Consider the following 23,489-nt stretch of genomic DNA (forward strand, 5'->3'; position numbering starts at 1 on the left):
AGTATTTACATTATATTTATTTATTTGTATAGTATATTATATTAAATACTTTTTAAAAATTTAGATGATATCTTGGGTTTCTTCTTTTGAGAGGTCTATTCTTGTCTTTTGACAATCCTTTTCTTTTTTTTTTTTTTTTTTTGAGGGGGGGAGCAGGGGACTGAATTACTGTTTGATCCCTATAGGAAATTTTCATTGAGTGTGTTCCTTTAACAATGCAGAACAGTCAATCGTGGGGGTGGAGCCAAGATGGAGGAAGAAGACACACATTTCTTTATGACCTTTTCCCACAACCCTCACATTAATTACCAAATCCAGCCTCTGAATTAGCTCTGGATTCGCAGAATCCATGCATATTGGGAGTATAATCACCAGCAAAAGATAATTTCGAAGATCACCAGAAAAGATCCATTTCACAATGGCATGGAGGGAGGCGGCCAAGAGCAAGTGGGTCCAACACAGGCCCCGAGCACAGGCAGTGCAGACCCAGGGTGGTGGGGTTCCACGGATGGAGAATCTATGGGGAGTGTTGGCTACTCTGCCCTGGCTGCAAGCCAGTAGATCAGCAGAGAAGTTATAAAACTTCCAACACAAATGCAAAAAATAGAGTGAACTCTGAAACCTGGAATCTCATGGGGCATAGCCACACCCACCCAACACCTGAAGTCAGTAAACACTGACCCAGCACAGCTGCTGCCTCTTATAGAGAAAGCTTGGACTGAATTTTCCATTTATTTCTGATGAAAAGACCAGAGCTAAAAAAAAAAAAAAATTGACCTCCAAATATAGAAGCACAAAAAGAGAACTTGTTCTTGAGAAGTGTATTTCTGTTATAGAAGGAGTGCAGGTATAATGTGATTTTATTGTTATAATATATAAAAGAAACTAGATGTGGAAAGGGGATTGTACCAGAAAAAGGGGGAAAGTGGAGATAAAATGAGGGAAATTGCATTTCAAGAAGAGGCAAAGAAAATCTATTATAATTGAGGGAAAAAGGGAGAGGGATAAATATTGTGTAAATCTTACTCTCATCAGATTTGGTTCAAAGAGAAAATATTAGACATATTTAGTATCAAAGAGAAACTTTTCTCACCTTACAGAAAAATGGAAGGGAAAGGCAAAAAAGGAAGGGGTAATCTAATAGAAGGGAAAACAGATATAGTAGGGGAAAGGTATAAGAAAGGGGAAGGGCTGCTTGAGGCAAGTGGTGCTCATAAATAAAATACTGGGGAGGAGGGAAATAGGAAAAGGAAAGAGAAAAGTATAATTTGGGGTTAATAAGATGGCAGGAAATACAGATTTAGTAGTTTTAATCATAAAAGTGAATGGAGTGAACCTTCTCATAAAGTGGAAATGAATAGCAGACTGGATTAAAAGCCAGAATCCTACAAATATATAGTTTACAAGAAACACATTTAAAGCAGAGTGATACATACAGAATAAAGGTAAAAGGCTGGAGGAGAATCTATTATGCTTCAGGTTAAGTAAAAAAAGCAAGGATAGCCATCCTGATCTCAGATCAAGCAAAAACAAAAATTGATCTAATTAAAAAAGATAAGGAAGGAAACTATATTTTGCTAAAGGGTACCATAGATAATGAAGCAATATCAATACTAAACATACATACACCAAGTGGTATAGCGTGGAAATGCCTAAAGGAAAAGTTAAGAGAGCTGCAACAAGAAATAGAAAGCAAAACTATAATAGTGGGAGATCTCAACCTTGCACACTCAGAACCAGATAGATCAAACCACAAAATAAATAAGAAATTAAAGAGGTAAATAAACTACTAAAAATGTTAGGTGTGGTGTTTTCTTCTTTAAAATATAATGGTTCTCTGGGAGCAGGTTTCTTGGGGAGGTTTTCTGGAGGCAGTCTTAGTTTCAGTTCAGAGTAATAATCACCTCAAATACAGCCAGCTGATAAAATCCAAACGTTTATTTCTTGTCTCTTTCCTTGGGCCCAGTTAGCTTTCTTAGAGACCTATTTCTCTGCTTGGTTCCAAGAGATCTTGAAGTTTATCCTTTGCCTCTGATTTCTTCAGCCTCCAGCCAGCACAAAGATGGGAGATGGAATGAATCTGACTCCGCCTCAGCTTGTGGGCTTCTGTACCTCCCAGAGTGCTCTCTGGCCCTGAGAGCTTCTTGCTTATATGCTGTGCACTGAGTATACACCAATCATTATATCACTGGGAAACCATTATTTGTTGTAGGATTAAATCAATTCTAAACTAGATTTAAACATTGTCTCCTCAATTCCACTTAGTACCTTGTTTCAGGTTCTGGCCCATAACATCTCCTCGTAGGATCAGATCAATCATACTGAACCATGCTAAATTAGATAATTATTGTTAATGAGTTAACACTTTTTAAGGATTCTAAAGGTATGATAGATCTTTGGAGAAAACTAAATGAAGACAGAAAGGAGTAAACTTTCTTCTCAGCACTTCATGGAACCTATACAAAAATTTACTATATATTAGGACATAAAGGCCTCGAAATTAAATACAGAGAAGCAGAAATAATAAACGCATTTTTTTCATGATGCAATAAAAATTACCTTCAATAAAAAGCCAGGGGAAATAGACCAAAAAGTAATTGGAAACTAAATAATGTCATCCTAAAAAATGAATGGGTGAAGGGGCAGCTAGGTGGTGCAGTGGATAGAGCACCAGTCCTGAAGTAAGGAGGACCTGAATTCAAATCTGACCTCAGACTCTTAATACTTCCTAGCTGTGTGACCTTTGGCAAGTCACTTAACCTCAATTGCCTGGGGAAAAAAAGAATGAATGGGTGAAACAGCAAATCACAGAAACAATAATTTCACCCAAGAGAATGACAATAATGAGATAACATACCAAAATTTGTGGAATGTAGCTGAAGTAGTAATAAGGGAAATTTTTATATCTCTAAATGCTTACTTGCATAAAATAGAGAAAGAGAAGATCAATGAATTGGGCTTGCAACTAAAAAGCTAGAAAAAGTACAAATTTTTAAAAACCCCAAATTGCAAACAAAATTGTTAAAATAAAAGAAGAGATTAATAAAATTGAAAGCAAAAAAGAAACTATTGAATAAATAAAACTAAAAGTTAGTTTTATGAAAAACCAACAAAATAGACCAACCTTTCATTAATTTTATTAGAAAAAAGAAAGCGGAAAATCAAATTTTTAGTCACAAAAATGAAACTTTCCACCAATGAAGAGAAAATTAGAACAATAAGTAGGAGTTACTTTGCTCAACTTTATGCCAATAAATTTGATAACCTAAGTGAAATGGAGGAATACTTACAAAAATGTAGATTGCCCAAATTAACAGAAGAGAAAATAAATTAAATAGTCCCATTTCAGAAAAAGAAATAGAACAAGTTATTAATCAACTCCCTAAGAAAAAATGCCCAGGACCAGATGAATTTACACATGAATTCTCCCAAACATATTTTTAATTACATCAAATTAAAACCCTTTCCTGTGAAGAAAACCAATGTAGCCAAGATTAGAAGGAAAACAGAAACTTAGGGGGAATTTTATTGACAGTTTCTCCAATAAAGGCCTCATGTCTCAAATATAAAGAGAACTGCATCACATTTATAAGAATAGGAGTCATTTTCCAAGTGAGAAATGGTCAAATCCTATCAACAGGAAATTTTTGAAAGAAGCAATCAAAGCTCTATGTAGTTAAATAAGAAAGCTTTCAACTTGGAGTAGAGATACTCAGGTTAAAAGAGCTTGGAAGTAACATCTCACTTCTAGCCAAGCGGCTAAAATGTTAGGAAAAGGCCAAATGGTGGAGGACCATTTGGGACACTTATACACTGTCAGAACTGTGAACTGATCTAACCATGTAATTTTGCCTAAAGAATTATTAAACGACCTCTACCCAGATTGGGAAGGGGAGGGGGGGAATCGAATGGGGAAAGGATTCTGGGAGTCCAAGGGAGGGGAGGGCTTGTGGTGCCAGGCTCTTCCATGCTCTGTCTATGGGCAGGAGGGGGTGTTGCCGCTGCTGGGGTCCCAAGCTTCACTCACGTGGATTGGAGTATAGATGTCCGTGAAGGAGCCGTAGGTGGGCGTCTGGGAGCTAGAGCTGTGGGGAGTGGCCGAGTCGGCAAACGGGAGTGCCAGCTCGCGGTGTCCAGGGGGGCCAGTCTCTGCGGGTGCACAGAAATAGTCTGACAGGTCGAATGCAGCTCCACGCGGGCCAAGTCTTCAGTCACGTCTTTCACGCGCCCGATGTAGCCCTTGTAGGGTCCCTGGAAGATGCGCACCGACTGGCCCAGGAGGCCCTTGTGTGAGTGGCGGTCACCGCGGCCTCGAGAACCCCGGCCCCGCCCCCCCGCGGCAGCACTCTCAAACGCCCCGCGCTCCGGCCCTGCCGGGCCAGGCTGTCTGAGACTGGCGGGGTGAGAGCTCGGGCCCGGAGTCAGGCCCCCTGCCGAGAGATCGCGGCCCCGGCTGGACTGGGCCGCGCCGGCCAGCAGGAGGTGGCGGCACTTGCAGGCGAACAGGCCCCCGTGCTCCGTGAGCGTCCTGGAGCGCAGGAAGGCGATTCCCCGGAAGAGATGGAGGACCGTGGCCTGGAGCCCCGAGCGCGGGCCCTCCACCACCTTGACCGAGTCCCGGATGCGGACGCTTTTCTGCTGGCCGTCCAGGGCCACGGCCAGGTGCTTGTCCCTCCTGGCGGTGACGGCTTGGCGGCGCACCGTGACCACCTGGTCCTGCATGTCCAGGATCTGCAGAGCCTCGGCGTCCAGGCCCACGACGACGCCCACCGCGCCGGGGCTCAGCTGCACCAGCTCTCCCCAGCGGTGCCGGCCCCACGCGTCCTCCGGGGCCGCCGTGTCCGGGCACAGCCGCAGGTCCCCGGAGAACTCCTTGATCTCCTCCCGGCCGAGCTGGGACAGGAGCAGGACATAGTTGGGCTCGATTCTGAGGACGAAGCAGGTGGTGCCCAGGTAGCGGCCCGCCAGCACCTGGACGTGCTCCCCCACTTCGAAGTGCCTGCGCAGCTCCCCGGCGGCCAGCTGCAGCAGCTCCCGAAGCAGCCCGTGCTCGGGCATCACGGTGACGTGGAGGTCTTGCACACCCACCACTCGGCCCCGCAGGTTGATGAGGTCGCCCGCGCTCACTCGCATCTTGTCTCCGGCCCTGAAGCTGCGCTCCGCCGCCCCGTCGGCGTCCAAGCGCAGCTCGAGCTTCTGCAGGGCTTCGGGGCGCTCCTCGAAGTGCTGCAGCTCGGAGAGCGCAGGCCTAACGCCCTCAGTAACCTGGGCCGACGGGGGGAAGGGCTTAAAGAGGAAGCCCTTGGAGCGGTCCCTCCGGAAGAGGAGAAAGTCTCCTTCCCTACCCAGCTTTCCTCCCAGGGATCAGATCTTCTGAACGTCCAAGAGCTTCTGGGGCGGCCGCTTCCTCTTGCGGAAGCCTAGTGTCGGAGCTCTGCGGGCCGGAACGAGACTGTAGTCATTGCAAGGGATCATCTTGAGGAAGACCGCGGCGTTGCCGGGCTCGGAGCGGGTCACCTGCCCGAGGTCGCCCTTGTAGAGGCCCGCCCTGACGCGCACCCAGCTCCCGGGCTGCAGGTTGGGGGCCTGGCTGCGCAGCACCTTCAGCAAGTCTGTCATCTCCCCTACGGGCACCGGCTTCGGGTCCCGGCAGCCTTGGCACAGGGTGGCCTGGATGGCGTCCAGTATTTGACAGAGCTTGTGGGCCTCCACATAGACATAGCCCTTGAGGTACTCGGGAGCCACGACTGACTGGATCCGCAGGGGGCTGTCGCTGAAGCGGGAGGCCAAGAACTTGCGCAGGAGCGTCAGGGCCGTGGCCTTTTCCTGCCCCAACTTGCACTTGACCATCCACAGCTTGGGGTCCCGGATTCCGGGGAGCAGCCTCTGCTGGGCGATGTGGTCCCGGGCTACCATGTAGCGCGCCCAGCGCCCGACCGCCCGGGATGAGGGGGTGGCGTATTTCTGCATGAAATACTGGGCCAGCTCCTCCTCCCACTGATCCCTCCAGGCTTCTGGAGGCGCCGCGCCCCCCTCTGTCCACTACATCCTCCCTGCCGATCTCCTACTCAGCTTCCTCCTCCTCCTCTTCGTCGTCATTCCCTTCCTCAGCCTCATCTAAAATGAAGCCGTAGTATCTGGGCTTCTTTTTCTGGGCTTATCTTCCTCTTCCTCATCTTCTTCTCCTTCCTTCTCCTCTTCTTCTTCGTCATTCCCCTCCTCAGCCTCATCTAAAATGACGCCGTGGTGTCTGGACTTTTTCTTGGGTGGCTCCTCCTCCTCTTCTTCTTCCTCCTCCTCCTCTTCTTCGTCGTCATTCCCCTCCTCAGCCTCATCTAAAATGAAATCGTGGTGTCTGGGCTTCTTTCTGGGCCGATCTTCCTCTTCCTCATCATCTTCTTTCTCCACTTCCTCCTCCTCTTCTTCGTCATTCCCCTCCTCAGCCTCATCTAAAATGAAATCGTGGTGTCTGGGCTTCTTCTTGGGCGGTTCCTCCTCCTCTTCTTCGTCGTCATTCCCCTCCTCAGCCTCATCTAAAATGAAATCCTGGTGTCTGGGCTTCTTCTTGGGTGGCTCCTCCTCCTCTTCTTCTTCCTCCTCCTCCTCCTCTTCTTCGTCGTCATTCCCCTCCTCAGCCTCATCTAAAATGAAATCGTGGTGTCTGGGCTTCTTTCTGGGCCGATCTTCCTCTTCCTCATCTTCTTCTTTCTCCTCCTCCTCCTCTTCGTCATTCCCCTCCTCAGCCTCATCTAAAATGACGCCGTGGTGTCTGGGCTTCTTCTTGGGCGGTTCCTCCTCCTCTTCTTCTTCTTCGTAGTCATTCCCCTCCTCAGCCTCATCTAAAATGACGCCGTGGTGTCTGGGCTTCTTCTTGGGCGGTTCCTCCTCCTCTTCTTCCTCCTCCTCCTCTTCTTCGTCGTCATTCCCCTCCTCAGCCTCATCTAAAATGAAATCGTGGTATCTGGGCTTCTTTCTGGGCCGATCTTCCTCTTCCCCATCTTCTTCTTTCTCCACCTCCTCCTCCTCTTCTTCGTCATTCCCCTCCTCAGCCTCATCTAAAATGACGCTGTGGTGTCTGGGCTTCTTCCTGGGCTGCTCCTCCTCCTCTTTTTCTTCCTCCTCCCCCTCTTCTTCGTTGTCATTCCCCTCCTCAGCCTCATCTAAAATGAAATCGTGGTGTCTGGGCTTCTTTCTGGGCCGATCTTCCTCTTCCTCATCTTCTTCTTTCTCCTCCTCCTCCTCCTCCACCTCCTCCTCCTCCTCCTCCTCCTCCTCCTCCTTCCTCCTCCTCCTCCTCCTCCTCCTCCTCCTCCTCCTCCTCCTCCTCCTCCACCTCCTCCACCTCCTCCTCCTCCTCCTCCTCTTCGTCATTCCCCTCCTCAGCCTCATCTAAAACGAAATCGTGGTGTCTGGGCTTCTTTCTGGGCCGATCTTCCTCTTCCTCATCTTCTTTCTCCTCCTCCTCCTCCTCCTCTTCCTCCTCCTCCTCCTCCTCCTCAGTCTCATCTAAAACGAAGCCATGGTATCTGGGCTTCTTCCTGGCCAGCTCCTCCTCCTCTTCTTCCTCCTCTTTTTCCTTCTGCTCCTTTCCAATCTCCTCTTTCTCCCTGTCTTCATTTTTTCCCTCTGATTCCGATGTCGATTGGGATCCGGACTCAGACTCGGCCTCGGACTCAGATGAGGAATGGGATCGCCTGAGCTCTGACTGCTCTGACTCCCAGACTGTCCCAGCCGTTGCTGTCTGTCTCTCCTGGCCACGGCCACAGCTACGGCTACGGCCACGGCCATGGCCACGGCCACGGCCACGGCCCTGGCCACGGCCCTCTGCCTGGTTCTGGACGCTATTTTCACCATCCCTTTTTTCGGGATGAAACATCTTCAAGTGAGACTGTCTGGGCTTCATCTCCAAATTGCTGCTGATGTTACTCCTTCTGCTGCTGCTACTCCTGCTGCTGCCGCCACCAGGAGAGTTCTCAGCTAGAATGAGCAAGCCTTAGTGGCACACCAGGTCCTTATATATTCCCATGAGGCACCTGTGACGTCAATGAATCCACATCTTCAGGAGAAGGGTCATATCACCTGCAGGGGGCAGTAAGCTGGAGTAATTCTGAAAGAAAAGGCAAGTCCTTTGTCCTTTCCCAATTGGAGAGATCCAGGGGAGCTGGGCCATTAAGGTCCACATTAAGGGCCATCAAAGCCAAGTTCCTGCAATATGGACATATGTTTGTATGACTGTACATGTATGTACATACATGAATGTACATGTGTGTCCTGTAAAAAATTTCTTGTCTTCTCAGTGAGGTTGGGTAGGAAGGAGAGGAAGGGAGGGAGAGAATTTGGAACTCAAAATAAAAAACTCAAAAAATATTGAAAATGTTTTTTTCCATGTCCCCGGGAAAAAATTAAAATATTAATAAAAACCCAAGTTGTCCTCAAGGAGCTTTCATTCCACTGGAGAGAGGACATGCAAATAATGGCCTCCAACCAACAGAGGGAGAAGGGAGAACCTGGACATGATCTCCAAACGAGGACCCTAGTTCCAATAACATAGGGTACGTGAAAATGATTCTTTGTTCTCCTTTGATGGCTACAGAAATGTCAATCAATCAGGAAGCATTTACTAAGCTCTTACTCAGGCACTGTGCTAAATAAACAGAGGAAACAATCCTTATACTTGGGGAAAAAAAGGTTCAATAGGAGTCTTTGCCTTTGGGGGGAGTTGTTTTAATTTTCTTATTTTCACTGGTTATGTGTAAAACATTTTGTACATTTGTGGGGGGGTATATTTGTGTATGTGTGTGTACATTTGTTTTTAAAACTCTTGACTTCCAGATTCTCTCCCTTTTCCCCTACATTCACCCTCCTTTAAGAAGCTACATGTGATGTTTAATATATTGAATTACTTGTCATCTAGGGGAGGGAAGGGGAGGAAATGGGGAAATTTGGAACACAAGGTTTGGCAAGAGTCAATGTTGAAAAATTATCCATGCATATGTTTTGAAAATAAAAACTTCAATATAAATAATAAATATAAATAAGAAGACATGTGAAATTATGCAACACATTTCTGTAAAAGTTATGCTGCAAACAATAGATCCCACCCCGCAAAAAACCCCTCAAGAAAAAAAAGAAGAAAGTTTTTTAAATGTCTTCTTAAGTCTGTATTCAGACAGAATTAGTTTTTTCTCTACATACAGATAGCATAGAGAGATCATAAAGGAGAGAAAGGGACCCACATGTGCAAAAAATGTTTGTGGCAGCCCTTTTTGTAGTGGCAACAAACTGGAAACTGAATGGATGCCCATCAGTTGGCGAATGGCTGAATAAATTATGATATATGAATGTTATGGAATATTATTGTCCCATTGTCAAACCAGTTCCAATTGTTCAATGATGAAGAGAGCTATCTACACCCAGAGAGAGGACTGTGGGAACTGAGTGTGGATACAACATAGCATTTCACTTTTTTCTTGATATTTTCTTGCATTATTGTTGGAACCTTTACAAATTGCTAACTCATTAGAGTTGATAGATTGTTGATCTGATCTTACAAGAAGATGTTTTGGGCCAGAACCTGAAACAAGGTACTAAGTAGAACTAATTGATACAATGCTTGTGTTCACACCTTTACTCATTGGAGTTCACAAGTATGGCAGAGTCACAAAGTAAACTTTGTAACTTTGTGAATTCACACCTCCCTTGAAGCTCTGAGGGCCAGAGAGCACTATGGGAGAAACCCATAATCTCTCTTTCTCAAATCCCACAATTCCTCTCTCTCTCAAATAAATAGAGCTTCAAAGGGGCCACTCAGGAGAGTTTTGAGATGAAGAAGCTAGGAATGGAGAGTTGAGCGGGAGATTGAGAAGGCTCTCTGTGGTGGCTGGACTTCTGCACTTCCCCCACTGAGACCAAGCTGGTCTAAAAACTAGCCAGAAAACTAGCCGAGCCCCAAGTGAAGGAGACAAGAGATTCATTCCATCTTTGTGCTGGCTGAAGGCTGAAGAAAGCAGAGGCAGAGGCTGAAGGACAAAAACGTTGGATATGGAGACATTCAGAGGGAGCTCTTGGAATCGAGCAGAGAGATAGGCCTCTAAGAATCTAGCTATCTGGGCCCAAGGAAAGAGACAAGACTTGGAAGGAGAAATAAACATTTGTATTTTTACCAGCTGGCTGCATTTGGGTGATTATCACTTTCAACTGCAACTAAGACTGCCTCCAGAAAACCTCCCTGAGAAACCTTCTCCCCCAGAGAGAACCTTCATCTTATATATTTTAAAGAAGAAAAAGATCACCACACATTATATTTTCTTTCTCAGATTTTTTTTCCTTCTTGATCTGATTTTTCTTGTGCAGCAAGATAACTATAAATATGTATGTGTGCGTATGATTTAACATATATTTTAACATATTTAGCATGTATTAGACTATCTGCCATCTAGGGTAGAAGAGAGGGGAAGGAGGGGAAAATTTGGAACAGAAAGCTTTACAAGGGTCAGTGTTGAAAAATTACCCATGCATATATGTTTTGTAATAAAAAGCTTTATGTTTTCCAATGCATTTTCCATTTTTTTCTTTCTTTTTTTTTTGATGCTTTGTTTTGTGTGTATAAAGAATCTTTATTTTTATGGAATTAATAACATCTATTTTGTCCGGTATAATTTCCCACGGAGCCAGTAAGAGATTACATTCGATGTCCAAGGACAAGCTTAGGAAGTTATGGAAAATCTCATCATCAGGAGATTAGTCAGTAGGCTAGGAATTTTTGGGGCCAAAATGGCCTTTAGTATTCCACAGCTACTTTCTCATTGTGCAATGATAGTGGCAAAATGTCAGAAAAGGGGGAAGAAGATTCCAAAGGTCATAGGGTATCTCACCCCAAGTATAGCAATTTTTTTTCAATAAGCAAAAAGTCTAAAGTCTACCTTTTCTCCCTCCTGATTCTTTCCCCCACCCCAACTGAAAGAAGAACAACCAAATCCATTACAAACATGCACAGGCAAGCAAAACAAATTCCTGCCTTGGCCATGTCTAAAAATAATTCTTCAGTCTGTGCAATGAGTCTCCCTCTCTGTCAGGAAGTGGGTGGGATGTTTCATCATGACACTTCTGGAACTGGAGCTGGTCACTGCAGCAATCAGAGTTTTTAAGTCTTTTAAAGTTCACATAAGTCTTCCTGGGTTTCTCTGAAGCTGCCACTTTCATTTTTCCCAGTCCTTTCCTAAACTCCATCTTATTCAGCCTTTCCCCATTGACCTTTTCTATCGGAGGGAAGATGCAAAGGGTGGAAGTCTCCAAGTTGCTTTTTTATAGGGTTTACAAAAACTACTGGCTAAGCACAGGTCAAGTCGGAAGGCTCAGGGAAGAGGGGAATTAGATGAATGGCTGGAAGCACAGCAAACTAGGGGCTTTCACTGACTAAGGGGATTAGTGATAAACCCAGGTAAACAGAACAGTAAGTTCCTCAAGCCTCACAGTCAATGGAGAACTGTCAACCCAGGTGCTAAGATCATGATACAGGAAATCCCAGACAGGAATGGGACATGGAGACAGTGCTTAGCTCACCCTCCTAGTCCTCCTCAGTCATAGCTATATGACTGGAGGCAGGGCACGTATCAATCAACTAATGTTTACTAAGCACCTTATATGTTCCAGGCACTGTGCTAAACCCAAGAATACAAATACTCAGAATGATATAATCCCTACTCACAAAGAGCTTAAATTATAATGAGAGAAGGCAAATATAAACGCATATTATATACATATACATATATGTTTATATATACATTAGTATATATATAATGCATATTATATATAATGTACATTTATAAATTCAAAATACATCTTAAAAATACACACACACACACAAAATAATTAAAGGTGGTTATGAGAAGAATATGCAAAGTATATACAAAGTAGCACTTGGGAGGGAAATAAGATCACATTATAGAGCACTGAAGTATTTACAGCAATCCTTACAGCCACAGTGTAACATAGGTGATACTATCTAGTTGTTTCTTGGAGGAAAGCAAAAGACTCATCAATAGACGTTACAGGAAGGCATGTTTCAGACTTGTACAATCGAGATGGCCAACAATGGCCATGGCCCATTTCCGAGGTCCTGCGCTTCCTGTCAGTGGAAATGTCCAAGCAGAAGCTCCATAGCTGGGTGGTTTGGTGCTACAAAAGTGACTCTTAAGAGTAAGGGAGTTTGAAGACCTGGTTCACAGTGTCGTTGTCACTTCCTGGGTGACCCTGTTCTGGTCACTTAACTCCTTCAGGCTTACATTTCCCCATCAGTAAAATGAGGTCATCAAATTCTTCTCCAAAATCTCTAATCCTCGGACCTCCAACGTCCCTTGGAATACTTTTAGTCTAAATGTCTATACTGGTTCTTGTCACAAGGTGGCAGCCAAGGCTTAGACTTTGGGGATCAGAAGCCAACGCGTGATACGACCTGATCACAGTCTCAAGGTCTTGTAGGATCACAAATTTAGGGCAAAAACTACCTTGAAAAGCCATATAGTCCAACATCTTCCCTATTCAACTTTATAGATGAGAAAATGGAGCCCCCAATAAGTTCAATGACTAGTTTAAGGTCACCCGGGAAGGAAGTAGCATAGCTGGGGGGTTGCTCAAGGAACTCCAGATCTATATATATTTCCACCTTGCCAGGATCAGCCAGTCTAATGCCCTTAGTCTATGGTTCGATTCAAGAAATTAATGGTCAAATGTGCAAATTATACACAATAATCCTTCGGTTTCAATCTCACACACCCATCACCTGAGACCACAATAGACAAAGGTCAGACTCTATCAACTCAAATTTTGGTCACTTGAATCACTGATGGAATACAACAGAAAAGAATCAAAAATCTCTTGGTTCCTAGGATAATGAATCGAAAGTAGAAGGGACCCTCAGGGACCCTACCTTGTCCTATCTCCTCATTTTACAGATGACAATACTGAGGTCCAGAGAGTTGTAGGGTTTATGCACAGTCACAAAAAGTGAAAGTGTCAACTCCTCTGTTACTGTCATCTTTTCCACTCATAGCTCAATGGATAGAGTCAAATATTGAAGTTCAAATTTGTCCTCAGACACTTATCAGCTATGTGCCCCTGAGCAAATGACTTTATCACTGTCTGCCTCAATTTCTAGCTGTGTTCCCCTGGATGAGTTATTTAATCTCTCTCTGTTTCAATTTCCACATTATGGGCATAAATAAAAGTTGTTTTCCAGGATTGTAGTGAAAATAAGATGAAGTAATATTGATAAAGTATTTTGCAAACCCTATATGCTAGCTCTCCTTATTATAATAGTAGCTTCCTTGCCCTGTTTCATTTGAAATTTGCAGGATTAGAAAAGATTGATCAGTTTCTCCAAGTTCTCTAATTCTATAGTATAAACTTGCCCACTAAAAACAGAAAAAAGTCTCTAAGAATAAGTCCAGCTCCAATGTGGACAGGGCTCAGTTCTCACCCAAAGCCTCTTCCCTCCAGACTTCCATATTACTGCCAATATATGGCAGTATTCTTCCCTGTCTCCCAGTTTCCAATCTCATTGTCAGCCTCAATCCCTCATGCTCCTTCATCCCCCGTATCTAATGAGTGGCCAGATCCTGTCATTTCTTTCTGTACAACATCTCTCAAATACTTGCCCTCTATCCACTCCCGTTATCATTTCTCGTCCAGTAGAAACCCTCATCACCTCTTGTCAGAACAATCATAACACCTTTCTAACTAGCTTTTCTCCCTCTCAATCTCTCCTCCACTCAGTAGATCTAAGCAAGTTATTCCACTAGTCAGTAAACTCTAGGTGCTTCCTATTATCTTCAGGCTCAAGTATAAAGTTCTTTGGTTTTTTACTGGCACCTTCCTATCTTTCTAGTTCTTCTATGGTCCAGTCAAGTTGGCTGGTTTGTTATTCCTCCTGTAAGAAGCTCCATCTCCAGCCTCCATACCTTTGTGTCAACGCAGGTTTCCATTGGGGATGAAGCCTTCTGCTCTTAGAATCTTTTTCTTCCATTGAGATTCAACTCAAATACCACCTTCTTTATGAAATCTTTCCCAGACTCCCAAGTGCTAGTCAGTGCTTCTAGTCTGAGTTAACCTCCCATTTCTCCTGTGTGTTTATTGAATATCTGTAGTTATTTGCAAGTTGCCTCCCCTTTTAAAGTGTGAGCTCCTTGAGAGTAGGGACATTTGTATTTCACCTTGTATCTGCATGACTTGCATGATGCCCAGCTCATATTAAAGTCTTAAAAATGTTTCTTGATTGCCTGGGTATTCCACAACATTTCCTCAAAGCTCTCTGGCATGAACGACTCTGTTTATTTCAGAACTTCAAAACAATTTGTCCAAATGGCCTGGTCCTGTCGTGGTCTTTGGGAACCCAAGGATGTCTTTTTGTCAGGAGACAACATTGGAACATGATTTTAGCAGAATCACAATAACAATCATTAGTGTCTCTCAATAAGCATTTACAGGTTTCACAGTACTTTACATTCATTATTTCACTAGATATTTCCAAATAGGGGAGGAAGGTGTTATGGGTATTATATCCTCATCCTACTGGTGGTGGAATTGAGTCTTAGAAAACTCAAATGACTTGACTAAAGTCATATAAGTATCAGATCCAGCCTTATCCTACCTATAAGCCTTAAGACTTGTAAGGTCCTTCCATTATGTTGCATTGAAATTGAAATAGATGCTTCAGTCACTCTAAGATCCAGTATTCCATTGCTGTGATCTGACATTCCATCATTGGGATCCAGAGTTCTATCATTGGGATCTTAGTTCCATCACTGGAATCCAGCATTCCATCACAGGGAATCTGTGTTCCATCACTGAGATTCAGAGTTCCATCATCAGGATCTAGTGCTCCATCACTGGGAACTTAGTTCCATCACTGGAATCCAGCATTCCATCACTAGGATCCAGTGTTCCATCATCAGGAGCAGTGTTCCATCATTGGGATCCAGAGTCCTATCATCAGAATCTAGCGTTCCATTATTGGGATCTAAGTTCTACCAGTGAAATCCAGCATTCCATCATTGGGATCCAGCATTCCATTATTGGGAGTAGTATTCCATCATTGGGATCCAGTGTTCCACCGTGGCGAGCACTCCCTCTGGTAACATTGTCAAGGAGGTGGTCTCCATGAGCTGAGGTAGCTAAGAGATGCCCTTGTCATGTGATGGACTCTCTGAGCCCAGCCCGGTCAATCCCCTACAACTGACATCCATCCCTGAGCTGATGCTTAAAGCCATTCTAGACTGGTAAGAACCACCACTGACCAGAAGCACTGTGATCACTTCTACCATGATGAATTCCTAAAATAGGACATAAGTGGAGAAAATATGTAAAAGCATGTAAGTACATAAAACACACAGCCTCCTATCTTCAAAGACCTAAATCCACTCTGTATCCTTGGAAAATAGCTCCCTTGTATCTTTAAAGACCACTGAGGGTCACCGGATTGTGCCATAATGCCAAGAATTCCCAGCCTCAGATACTGGCTGTGTAACACTGGTCAAGTCGCTTACCCCTTTTACCTCAGTTTCCTCATCTGTAAAAATGAATTACAGAAGGAAATGACCAAGAAATCCCCACATGGAGTCCCAGCATGACTGAATGTACTCAACAACAACAAACCACACTGTACTTATTAGTGTCTGGCCCTTGTTATAGGGTATCTAATTTAAATGGGACCATGTGAAAATTCCTCATAATTGACACCAGATTAGTTTTTAAAAGTCACTTACACAAGTACAGGATGGAGGAGATGTGGCTAAGTAATACCAGTTCATGAGAAAAAAGATCTTGGAACCTTAGTAGACCACAAGCTCAAGGTAAATCAATAGCGAGGAATAATAAACAAAAAGGTTAATATGGCCTGAAGCTATAGCATGTGTTGTAAAATGCATAAAAGAACATTCAATATACAGAAGAAGATGTGAATAATAAAACTGCTTTACCATTTTGCTAAAATGTATGTTTATTAGGGACAGCCCCATAATGCAGAAATAGAGCACCAGCCCTGGAGTCAGACACAGCCCACCTGCCCACCTGCCCAGCAAAACCAGAATCAGACTGGGGTAATTGGGAAATATTTAACACACAAATATGAAATAATAAAAACAGATCGTGTTGCATTTTAAAACTAAGTTGATCTAGAGCCCACAAGGATGCTTCCGTATGTATCAAGTGATTCTTCTTCCTTCCTATCTGGATTTGGCCCAACTGGCCTAGACAACCAAAGGTCAATGGTTCGTCTGAGCTCACAAGGTCAGGATGTTCCAGGGGCCAAGCTTAAGCCCTGCTCCTCTGGGCTTCAAGGCTGGTTCTCCATCTACTTCATCATCAGGGCTCTGTGGGGATGCAGATACTTCTTAAGAAACAAATTGTATACTCGAGGATTTTGCTGCGTTTGGGGTGGTGGATTTCAGGAACCGACTGACAGCCTGGGTCATAGAAATAGGAAAGTGACTGAGATGAAGGGGCCAGAGACAAGGTCATGAGAACATCAAGGTGGAGGAACGAACAAGGAAAAGTATGGGGAGACCACGCCAGCTGCCTAAGGGAGGTGCGAGGTCTGCCCCGACATCAGGGACTGGACTGGTTGCCTCTAAAAGAAGGAATGAGGAGAAATGGGAAGAGGTGGAGACATGAAGATCTGGGCTTGGGGGGAGAAAATCTGCCTCACAATTTGAGAGCCAGAGATGGTGGAGAATGGCCATCATCATACTCCTAGCCAAGCCACAGCCAGAGAAGAACGTAGCATGAGAGAAACAGATTGGACTGGACCGGTTCTGAGGTCCTGTCCAGCTCAGATTTGAGAATTCTATCATAAATATCCTATTTTGTATGTGTCTTTAGGGTACCTTTAATAACAATAGTTGCATTTATATATTGCTTTAACCAATAGTTTATAGATTATGTTATATAGAAATAGTTATATAGAAAATATTATATAGATTACCTGGTTAGGAGGAAGGAAAGGAGAGAGGAAAAAAAAGAGATAGAAGGAAAAAAAGAAAGACAGAGAGAGACAGAGAGACACAGAGAGAAAAACAAAGAGACAGAGATAGGGAGAAAGAAAAGGTATTTGGGGACAAATAACTTTATTGAGTTCTTACTAGGATCTAGGCCCTGTGCTAAGAACTGTGGATTCAAATACAAACATTCCCTACTTTCAGAGCATTGACTTGCCAATGGAGGATGACGATACATAAATGAGTGAGGGAAGAATGGAAAGGTGAGGAAAAAAAACTTCAGAATGGCAAGAAGGCCAAAGCTCACCCAGGAGATCTAGGCTACCCAGGGAAGGAGTCCAAAGTTCTATAGGAGGAAGTTCAGGAGGAAGGAAGATCAAGACCATGGCAAGTGGTATGGGGAAGAGAAGGTGAAGAAGGCCCAAGAAAAAATATGGAGTCTTGGTCCCCACCAAAATCAACTACCCTGTGAAGGAGGAATTATTAAATATTCTTCTTCACATTTTTGCAGTTGGGGGAAATTGAGGCTCAGAAAGGTGAGTAATTTTGCTCCCAATTATACTTGCCATTCGTTGACAGAGACAGCATTTGAACCCAGTACTCCCTCTTGACTCCAAAGCTCCCTCCCCACTCTTCCCCCCACACCTTGCCTGGGTCTACTGATTATGTTACATAGAGCACACCTAATTCAAGCCACAGAAGACCAAACACTTGTTTATGTAGTCATCAGAAGCATCTCTTGGTTTCAGCTACTCTAACACAGTAGCACAGTTAAGCAATAACAAAAAAAATCTCAAGATTTTCAAAAACCGAACAATGATCGTTATTATTAAGTATTAGGGTTATTTGGGGCCCCAACCCTTAGTATAATGACTGACACATAGTAGATGCTGAATTAATATTTGAGGATGTTGGTTCTTGTCAATTGGGAAACAGAAGACCTGAACCCAATACCAATTGGTATAGGAACAATTATTTACTTCTTTGGATCTCAGTTTCCTCAGCTGTTAAAAAAAATAAATAAATAAGGAGATTGGACAAGATGACTATTGGCACTAGCTCAAAGTCTGCGATTCTATGAATTATTCTTAAGTGATCAGTCTTGAATATCACCATTCTTCCGACCTTTCCTAAATAATCAGACCTTTGTATTTCAAAATCCGACCACAAGAAAATATTCATGTTAACCAATGAAAAGTAGTGAGGAACTGGCGGCCTAACGTTTGAGTCTGTTTTTAACTAATGAAATCCACAGTTGAAATGCAGAAAATACAATGCTCCAAAGAGGTTCTCATCAGCCCCAGATGGCATTGAGTGTGAAGGTTTTTCCCTGACAGGGTCATCAGGCATACAGTAATTTGTCCTAAGCCTTCACAATAACACAAGGGGTGCCTGCAAGGGTTCCAGGAGCTCACAATTGCCTCCGCCACATGTCCAAATGGACGGAGAAGTTGAAAGTGACAAGATCTGACTTTTCCTGGCTTGGGGGGCACGGGGAATGCTGGGGGATTGCATGATGAATCGATTAGCCAAGAAATAAAACAAAGCCATTCTGTTACAGGAAATCAGAAAGGAAGTCGGGTCGGAGGAGAATTAACCTCCTCTCCTCGAAGGTTTCTTCCACTCCAGAAGAAGCCTCTCATTGGCGGTTAGGAAAGAGCAGGCTTGAACCACCTTCCAATTCTGCCTAATAGAGGCTGCTCTCCTACTCCTAATTCATTCTGAAAGCAGAAAAATATCAAAGAGGAGAGGAAAAAAGCATTCCTTCAATTGGGGCTTCAAGAAAAGTTAGTGCTGAAGTCAAGCAAAGAAAAGAAAATCAGATGCAAAATGTAGTTGGAATTACACTGTTAAAGCTAGAAGAGGGAGTTTTTTCAGGAGGATTCCGAGTCCTGTAGAAATCCCAAGTGCGGAATCATGTTGTTGTTTAGGCGGCCAGATTGGCTTTCCTACATCACAGGATTGGGGGCATTCTTCAGCACCTGGGTGGTTTGGGGCAACATGGCTTTACTGGTTCCCTTAAGTATAAAATTAAAAGGTGGAATGAGGAAGGTTTTTGAGGCTCCTCCTTGAGCTCAAAAGAGCCCAGTTCTTTATAACTTTTCATTGGCTAACACGAATCTATGGACTAGATGCCCTCAGGGTCAAAGAACCATAGATGAAGGAGCTAGAAGAGGCGTTAGAATCATTGAGCTGAATCTCATTGTACAGATGAGGAAATTGAAGTGGAAGCAGGAGAAGTAGCCTATTCTGTGTTTTCTGGGTTGTCCCTAGCAGAGCTGGGATTTGAACTCAGGCCACTGGTGACAAATTCAGCACTCTTCCATATATGGCAATGTATTGCCTCTGGTTTTAAATCTATAATATTGTAGGTGATGCAGGGACAGAGTGCCTGAAGTCAGGAAGACTTGATTCAAATCCAGCCTCAGATACTAGCTGTGTGACTCTGTGCAAATCACTTCACCCTGTTTTCCTCAGTTTCCTTATTTGTAAAATCAGCTAGAGAAGGAAATGGCAAGCTACTCCAGTATCTCTGCCAAGAAAACCCCAAATGGGGTCAGCAAGAGTCAAATAGGAGTCTATATTGAAGCATGGTTGTTCAGACTTGAAAAGTTTACTCTCAACAGGGGAACTCCATCTACCCAGGTAGGGTATCCACTCATTGGTAACTTAATAGTTTTGCCTGAGACACTGAAACCTATAGGGATGGCGCAGGATCACCTAGCCAATGTGTGTTAAGTAAGGGAACTCCATCTACCTGGGAAGGGCATCCACTCATTGGTAACTTATAGTTTGATTTGAGTGTTGCCTGAGTCACTGGACCCTACATGGATGGCGCAGGATCACCTAGTCAGTGTGTGTTCAAAGTGGGCCTGGAACGTCCTTCTTCCTGACTCAACCGACCCTTTGCCCACTCCACCGAGTCGTCTCTCTGGTGCAATTACAAGACAAAAAAAGAGCCCACGGCGTTCACCCAGGAGATTGCTTCAGATGACCACATTGGAGCATTTGAAAGAGAGAAGGCAAAGAATAAGATGTCTGGGGACCCCAGCTCTGAAGCAGCAGCCACAGAGAGAGCTCTGTAAAAATAATCAACAGGCACACAAGACCAGGAATATTTAGCTCGAGGGAAAGATCCAGAACTAAAGCTAGGACATTTTGTCCATCCTGGCTCTTGGCAACACTGGTGTGCTTTCAGTTTCGGGGATTTCATTTCAGAAACTTCTTTTCTTTTTTTAATTATGGACTTGACAAGCATAGGCAAATACAAACATTTCCATAAACAAAGAACAGAAAAGGAGGATTATATATGAGACTTGGGATCTCGATCAGGGATGGTTTTATTTTTAAAGTATATGTTCAATTTAGCACAGTAGCTTTACGGTAGCAACTGCCCTGCTTTCCCTCTGCATACTCTTTTTCTCTTTTGTGTGTTCTGAAGTGTTTTATTGAAGCCTCTTAAATAGTATTGACTCTAGAAGCTGAGACTCCTCTGAAAATGTCATTCCTCAGCTTAAAACTCTCTGCACATCTATCAAATACAGTCCAGCTTTCACAGGCTGACCATAATATGTCCCATTTTCTCTTCGGGGTTTTTGTTTAAAACTAGTTTCTTTCACATTCATTACAATTCAGTGAAATGAGGCTTCTCCCTCACAATAATTTGGACACATCCCATGCTCTCCTATTTCCATTCCTTTGCTTATGTTATAAAGTTTCAGATAAGTAGCAGTTTCGCTGTACCTCAGTTTCCTCATTTGAAGAATAAGGGAACTGGGCTCTCTGACTTCTAAGGTCCTTATAATTCCCAATCTATTTTCCCATGAACTATAGGGTATCGTAAGGAGCTGTCCTTCTGAAGCCCAAACAAGAGCAATCTGAAGTCCAACATGGGGGCATAAGTGATCCTGACGAAAGCTAAATTTGCAGTCTGAGTCACTTCTAACTGACCCTCAGACTATATATTTTCCTCCTTCTTCCAACTCCCCCAGGGGTCACAAGGGCTCATATTCTGGATCTGGCTTCTAGCTCTGGTCTCAGTTGCTCTGGGTAAGAATCTTTGAATCGCCAATGTCCAACAACCTGTCCAACTGAATCAACTCATGTTCCTTGGTCTCTCCCTGAATGGGGATCTCTCAGCAGTCCCATTTCTGGGCTGCCCAGACATGAAGCCACAGCCAGGAATATGGGCGACTGAAGGGTGGGAAGAACATCACAGATTTCATTCAATCGCTAAGGACTCTCACCACCTCAGACCTCACCCGGCATTTGGTTTTGCCCGTCTCCCTTATATTTATTATCCTCCAGGGGAGGAAATGCCTTATTTCTGTCCTGAATCCTGGATGGTGCTCAATGCTTGGCAATTGCTTAAGAAAAGTTTGTGTCTTGACTGATAGTATGTCATTTTGTACTATCCTCATTGCATTCGATGCGCATCATATCCATGTATGTATTTTATTTCTTATTTGACAGTGAACTCTGGGAGGGAAAGAATCCCACCTTCTTTAATCATTTGATCCCTCTCCAGGACCTAGTTCAGTGCTCTGCCTACAGTAAAAAAAAAACTTAATAAATGACCAAGTAAAGTTGATGGGGACATACAACAAGTCTTTTAAGATGAGTAATCAATGATCTATCTATTCAATCAACCAACAACCCTCAGTTGGCCCCTTTTTGGCCCAGCCAAACTTCCATTCTAGAATATATTCACAGAATTCAAACCACTTACTTTGCATCCCAGTCTGGCTTTATGTGATTTTTCTTCCATTTTTGGTAATTCTTCGTGAGATCATGAGATACTGCAATGAAGGAGAAACAGGAAAAAAAAAAACAGTAACTAGAATGCACACTTGAACTTTTGCTCAGCATCTCCCGCCCAACCCTGTGAGCCAGGTAATACTATATTATTGTTCCAGTTTTACAGATGGGACAAGTGAGACACTGAAGCCATAAGCCTTTCATCCAGGATCAGGGAGATAGCTAGTCTCTTAGGGTCAAAATCAGGTCCAATGCTCCTTTACATCATGACTTGCAGAAATCTTTACCCAACTTCAGAATGGATTTTTAAGCTACCTTAGTGAGTTCAGAATTGCAAGGTGTTCATATCTCAGCTTGATTTAATGACTTCATTAAGTAGCATTTAATGCCTTTCACTAAATGTCATTTAATATCTTTCATTAAGCAGCTTACTTGGCAATAAGGATCTGTGAACACACAGCCCAGTGCCCTGCACATAATAGGCATTTAATAAGTGCTTGCTGATTGATGTCGGTGTCAATTTCCATTAAATTGTCAAGAGTGGAGGAGAGCGTGCAGTTCCAGAAACCACATTTTAGGAAGGGCATTGATAAACTGGACAGCGTCCAGGAAACAGAGACCCGATCCACTCCTCAACTATCTGGGTAGAAGAAAGTGAGGATGTTTAGCCCAGAGAAAAGGAGGCTCATGGATTACTCCATCACTGTCTCCAACTACAGAGAGGTTGTCAAGTGAGAGAGGGATTAGGCTTGTTTTCCTCAGCCCCACAGGGCAGAATCAGGAGGATTCAAAAGGGCAAATTGAGGCTTGACAAAGCTTCCCAGAGATTAGAGTCATCCAAAAGTGTAAAGAGCTTCCTAGAGAGGGGGTTGGGGGGTATCAAAGCAAATTTTGGATGACTATCCAAACAAGGTGTCATAAGGAAGATTGTTGAGAATGGTTTGGATTAGATGAGCTGGATCCCTTACAACTCTGGAATTCTGATCATCCAAATACGTTTCCTATCCTGGAATTTTTAATGTGGCTTATTTATAGAAACCCAGAGTTAGGGATTAAAGAGACCCCATAAACCATCTAGTCCAACTCCCTCATTTTTATCATTGAGAAATTTGAGACCCAACAAGGTTAAATACTTTGCCCAACGTTGCATAGGTAGTAAATATGGGAGGCAGGATTTGAACCCCGTGACTCCAAAACCATCATGCTACATTGCCACTTGGTGACAATTATCACAGAATTAGTTGAAATGGAATTTGGCTTGTGAGCAGTTTGAATAAGGTCATATGGAGAGCAAATCTGAAATTACTCATAAAACAATAACATTTTCACAACTTTTGAAATAATTGTGTTTCAAAACGGGACATCACATCTCTGAGGTAGGAAGATCCTTGGGGACAAATTATCTCAGTCTCCCTCTAAAAGAGGTATCCCTCACCAACAGCCATTCATCTATTGTTTGAACACTTGGCAGAATGGGAAGCTCACTACCTCGGGAGGCAGTTTATCACTGCTGGACAACTCTGTCGATTAAACCCCAGTCAGCCTCCCTAGACTCTTACCTGCTGGTCTTAGTTCTACCCTCTGCTCTCTCACTTGGCCATCTTCCAGGTATTAAAAGCAGATAGAACCCATTAGGGATTTCTTCTCCATAAACATAAGGATACTCATATGGTTTCCAGATCACTTGTCTTCCTGGTTGCCCTAGTCTGGATTATCTCCACTTTGTCATTATCTTCCCTT

The 23,489-nt window shown here is 43.7% G+C and overlaps 1 protein-coding gene across 1 annotated transcript in view; it reads right to left on the reverse strand.

The window, feature by feature from the left end:
- UBE2U (ubiquitin conjugating enzyme E2 U) overlaps positions 1-23,489 on the reverse strand; it is an 87,806-nt gene that overhangs the window by 12,500 nt on the left and 51,817 nt on the right. The window contains exon 8 of the mRNA XM_051999511.1: positions 21,721-21,790. Within this exon, the coding sequence (XP_051855471.1) occupies positions 21,721-21,790 (70 nt within the window). The remainder of the gene's footprint in view (positions 1-21,720; positions 21,791-23,489) is intronic.

Source organism: Antechinus flavipes, chromosome 4 (assembly GCF_016432865.1).
Source record: "Antechinus flavipes isolate AdamAnt ecotype Samford, QLD, Australia chromosome 4, AdamAnt_v2, whole genome shotgun sequence".
Lineage (NCBI taxonomy): Eukaryota > Metazoa > Chordata > Mammalia > Dasyuromorphia > Dasyuridae > Antechinus > Antechinus flavipes.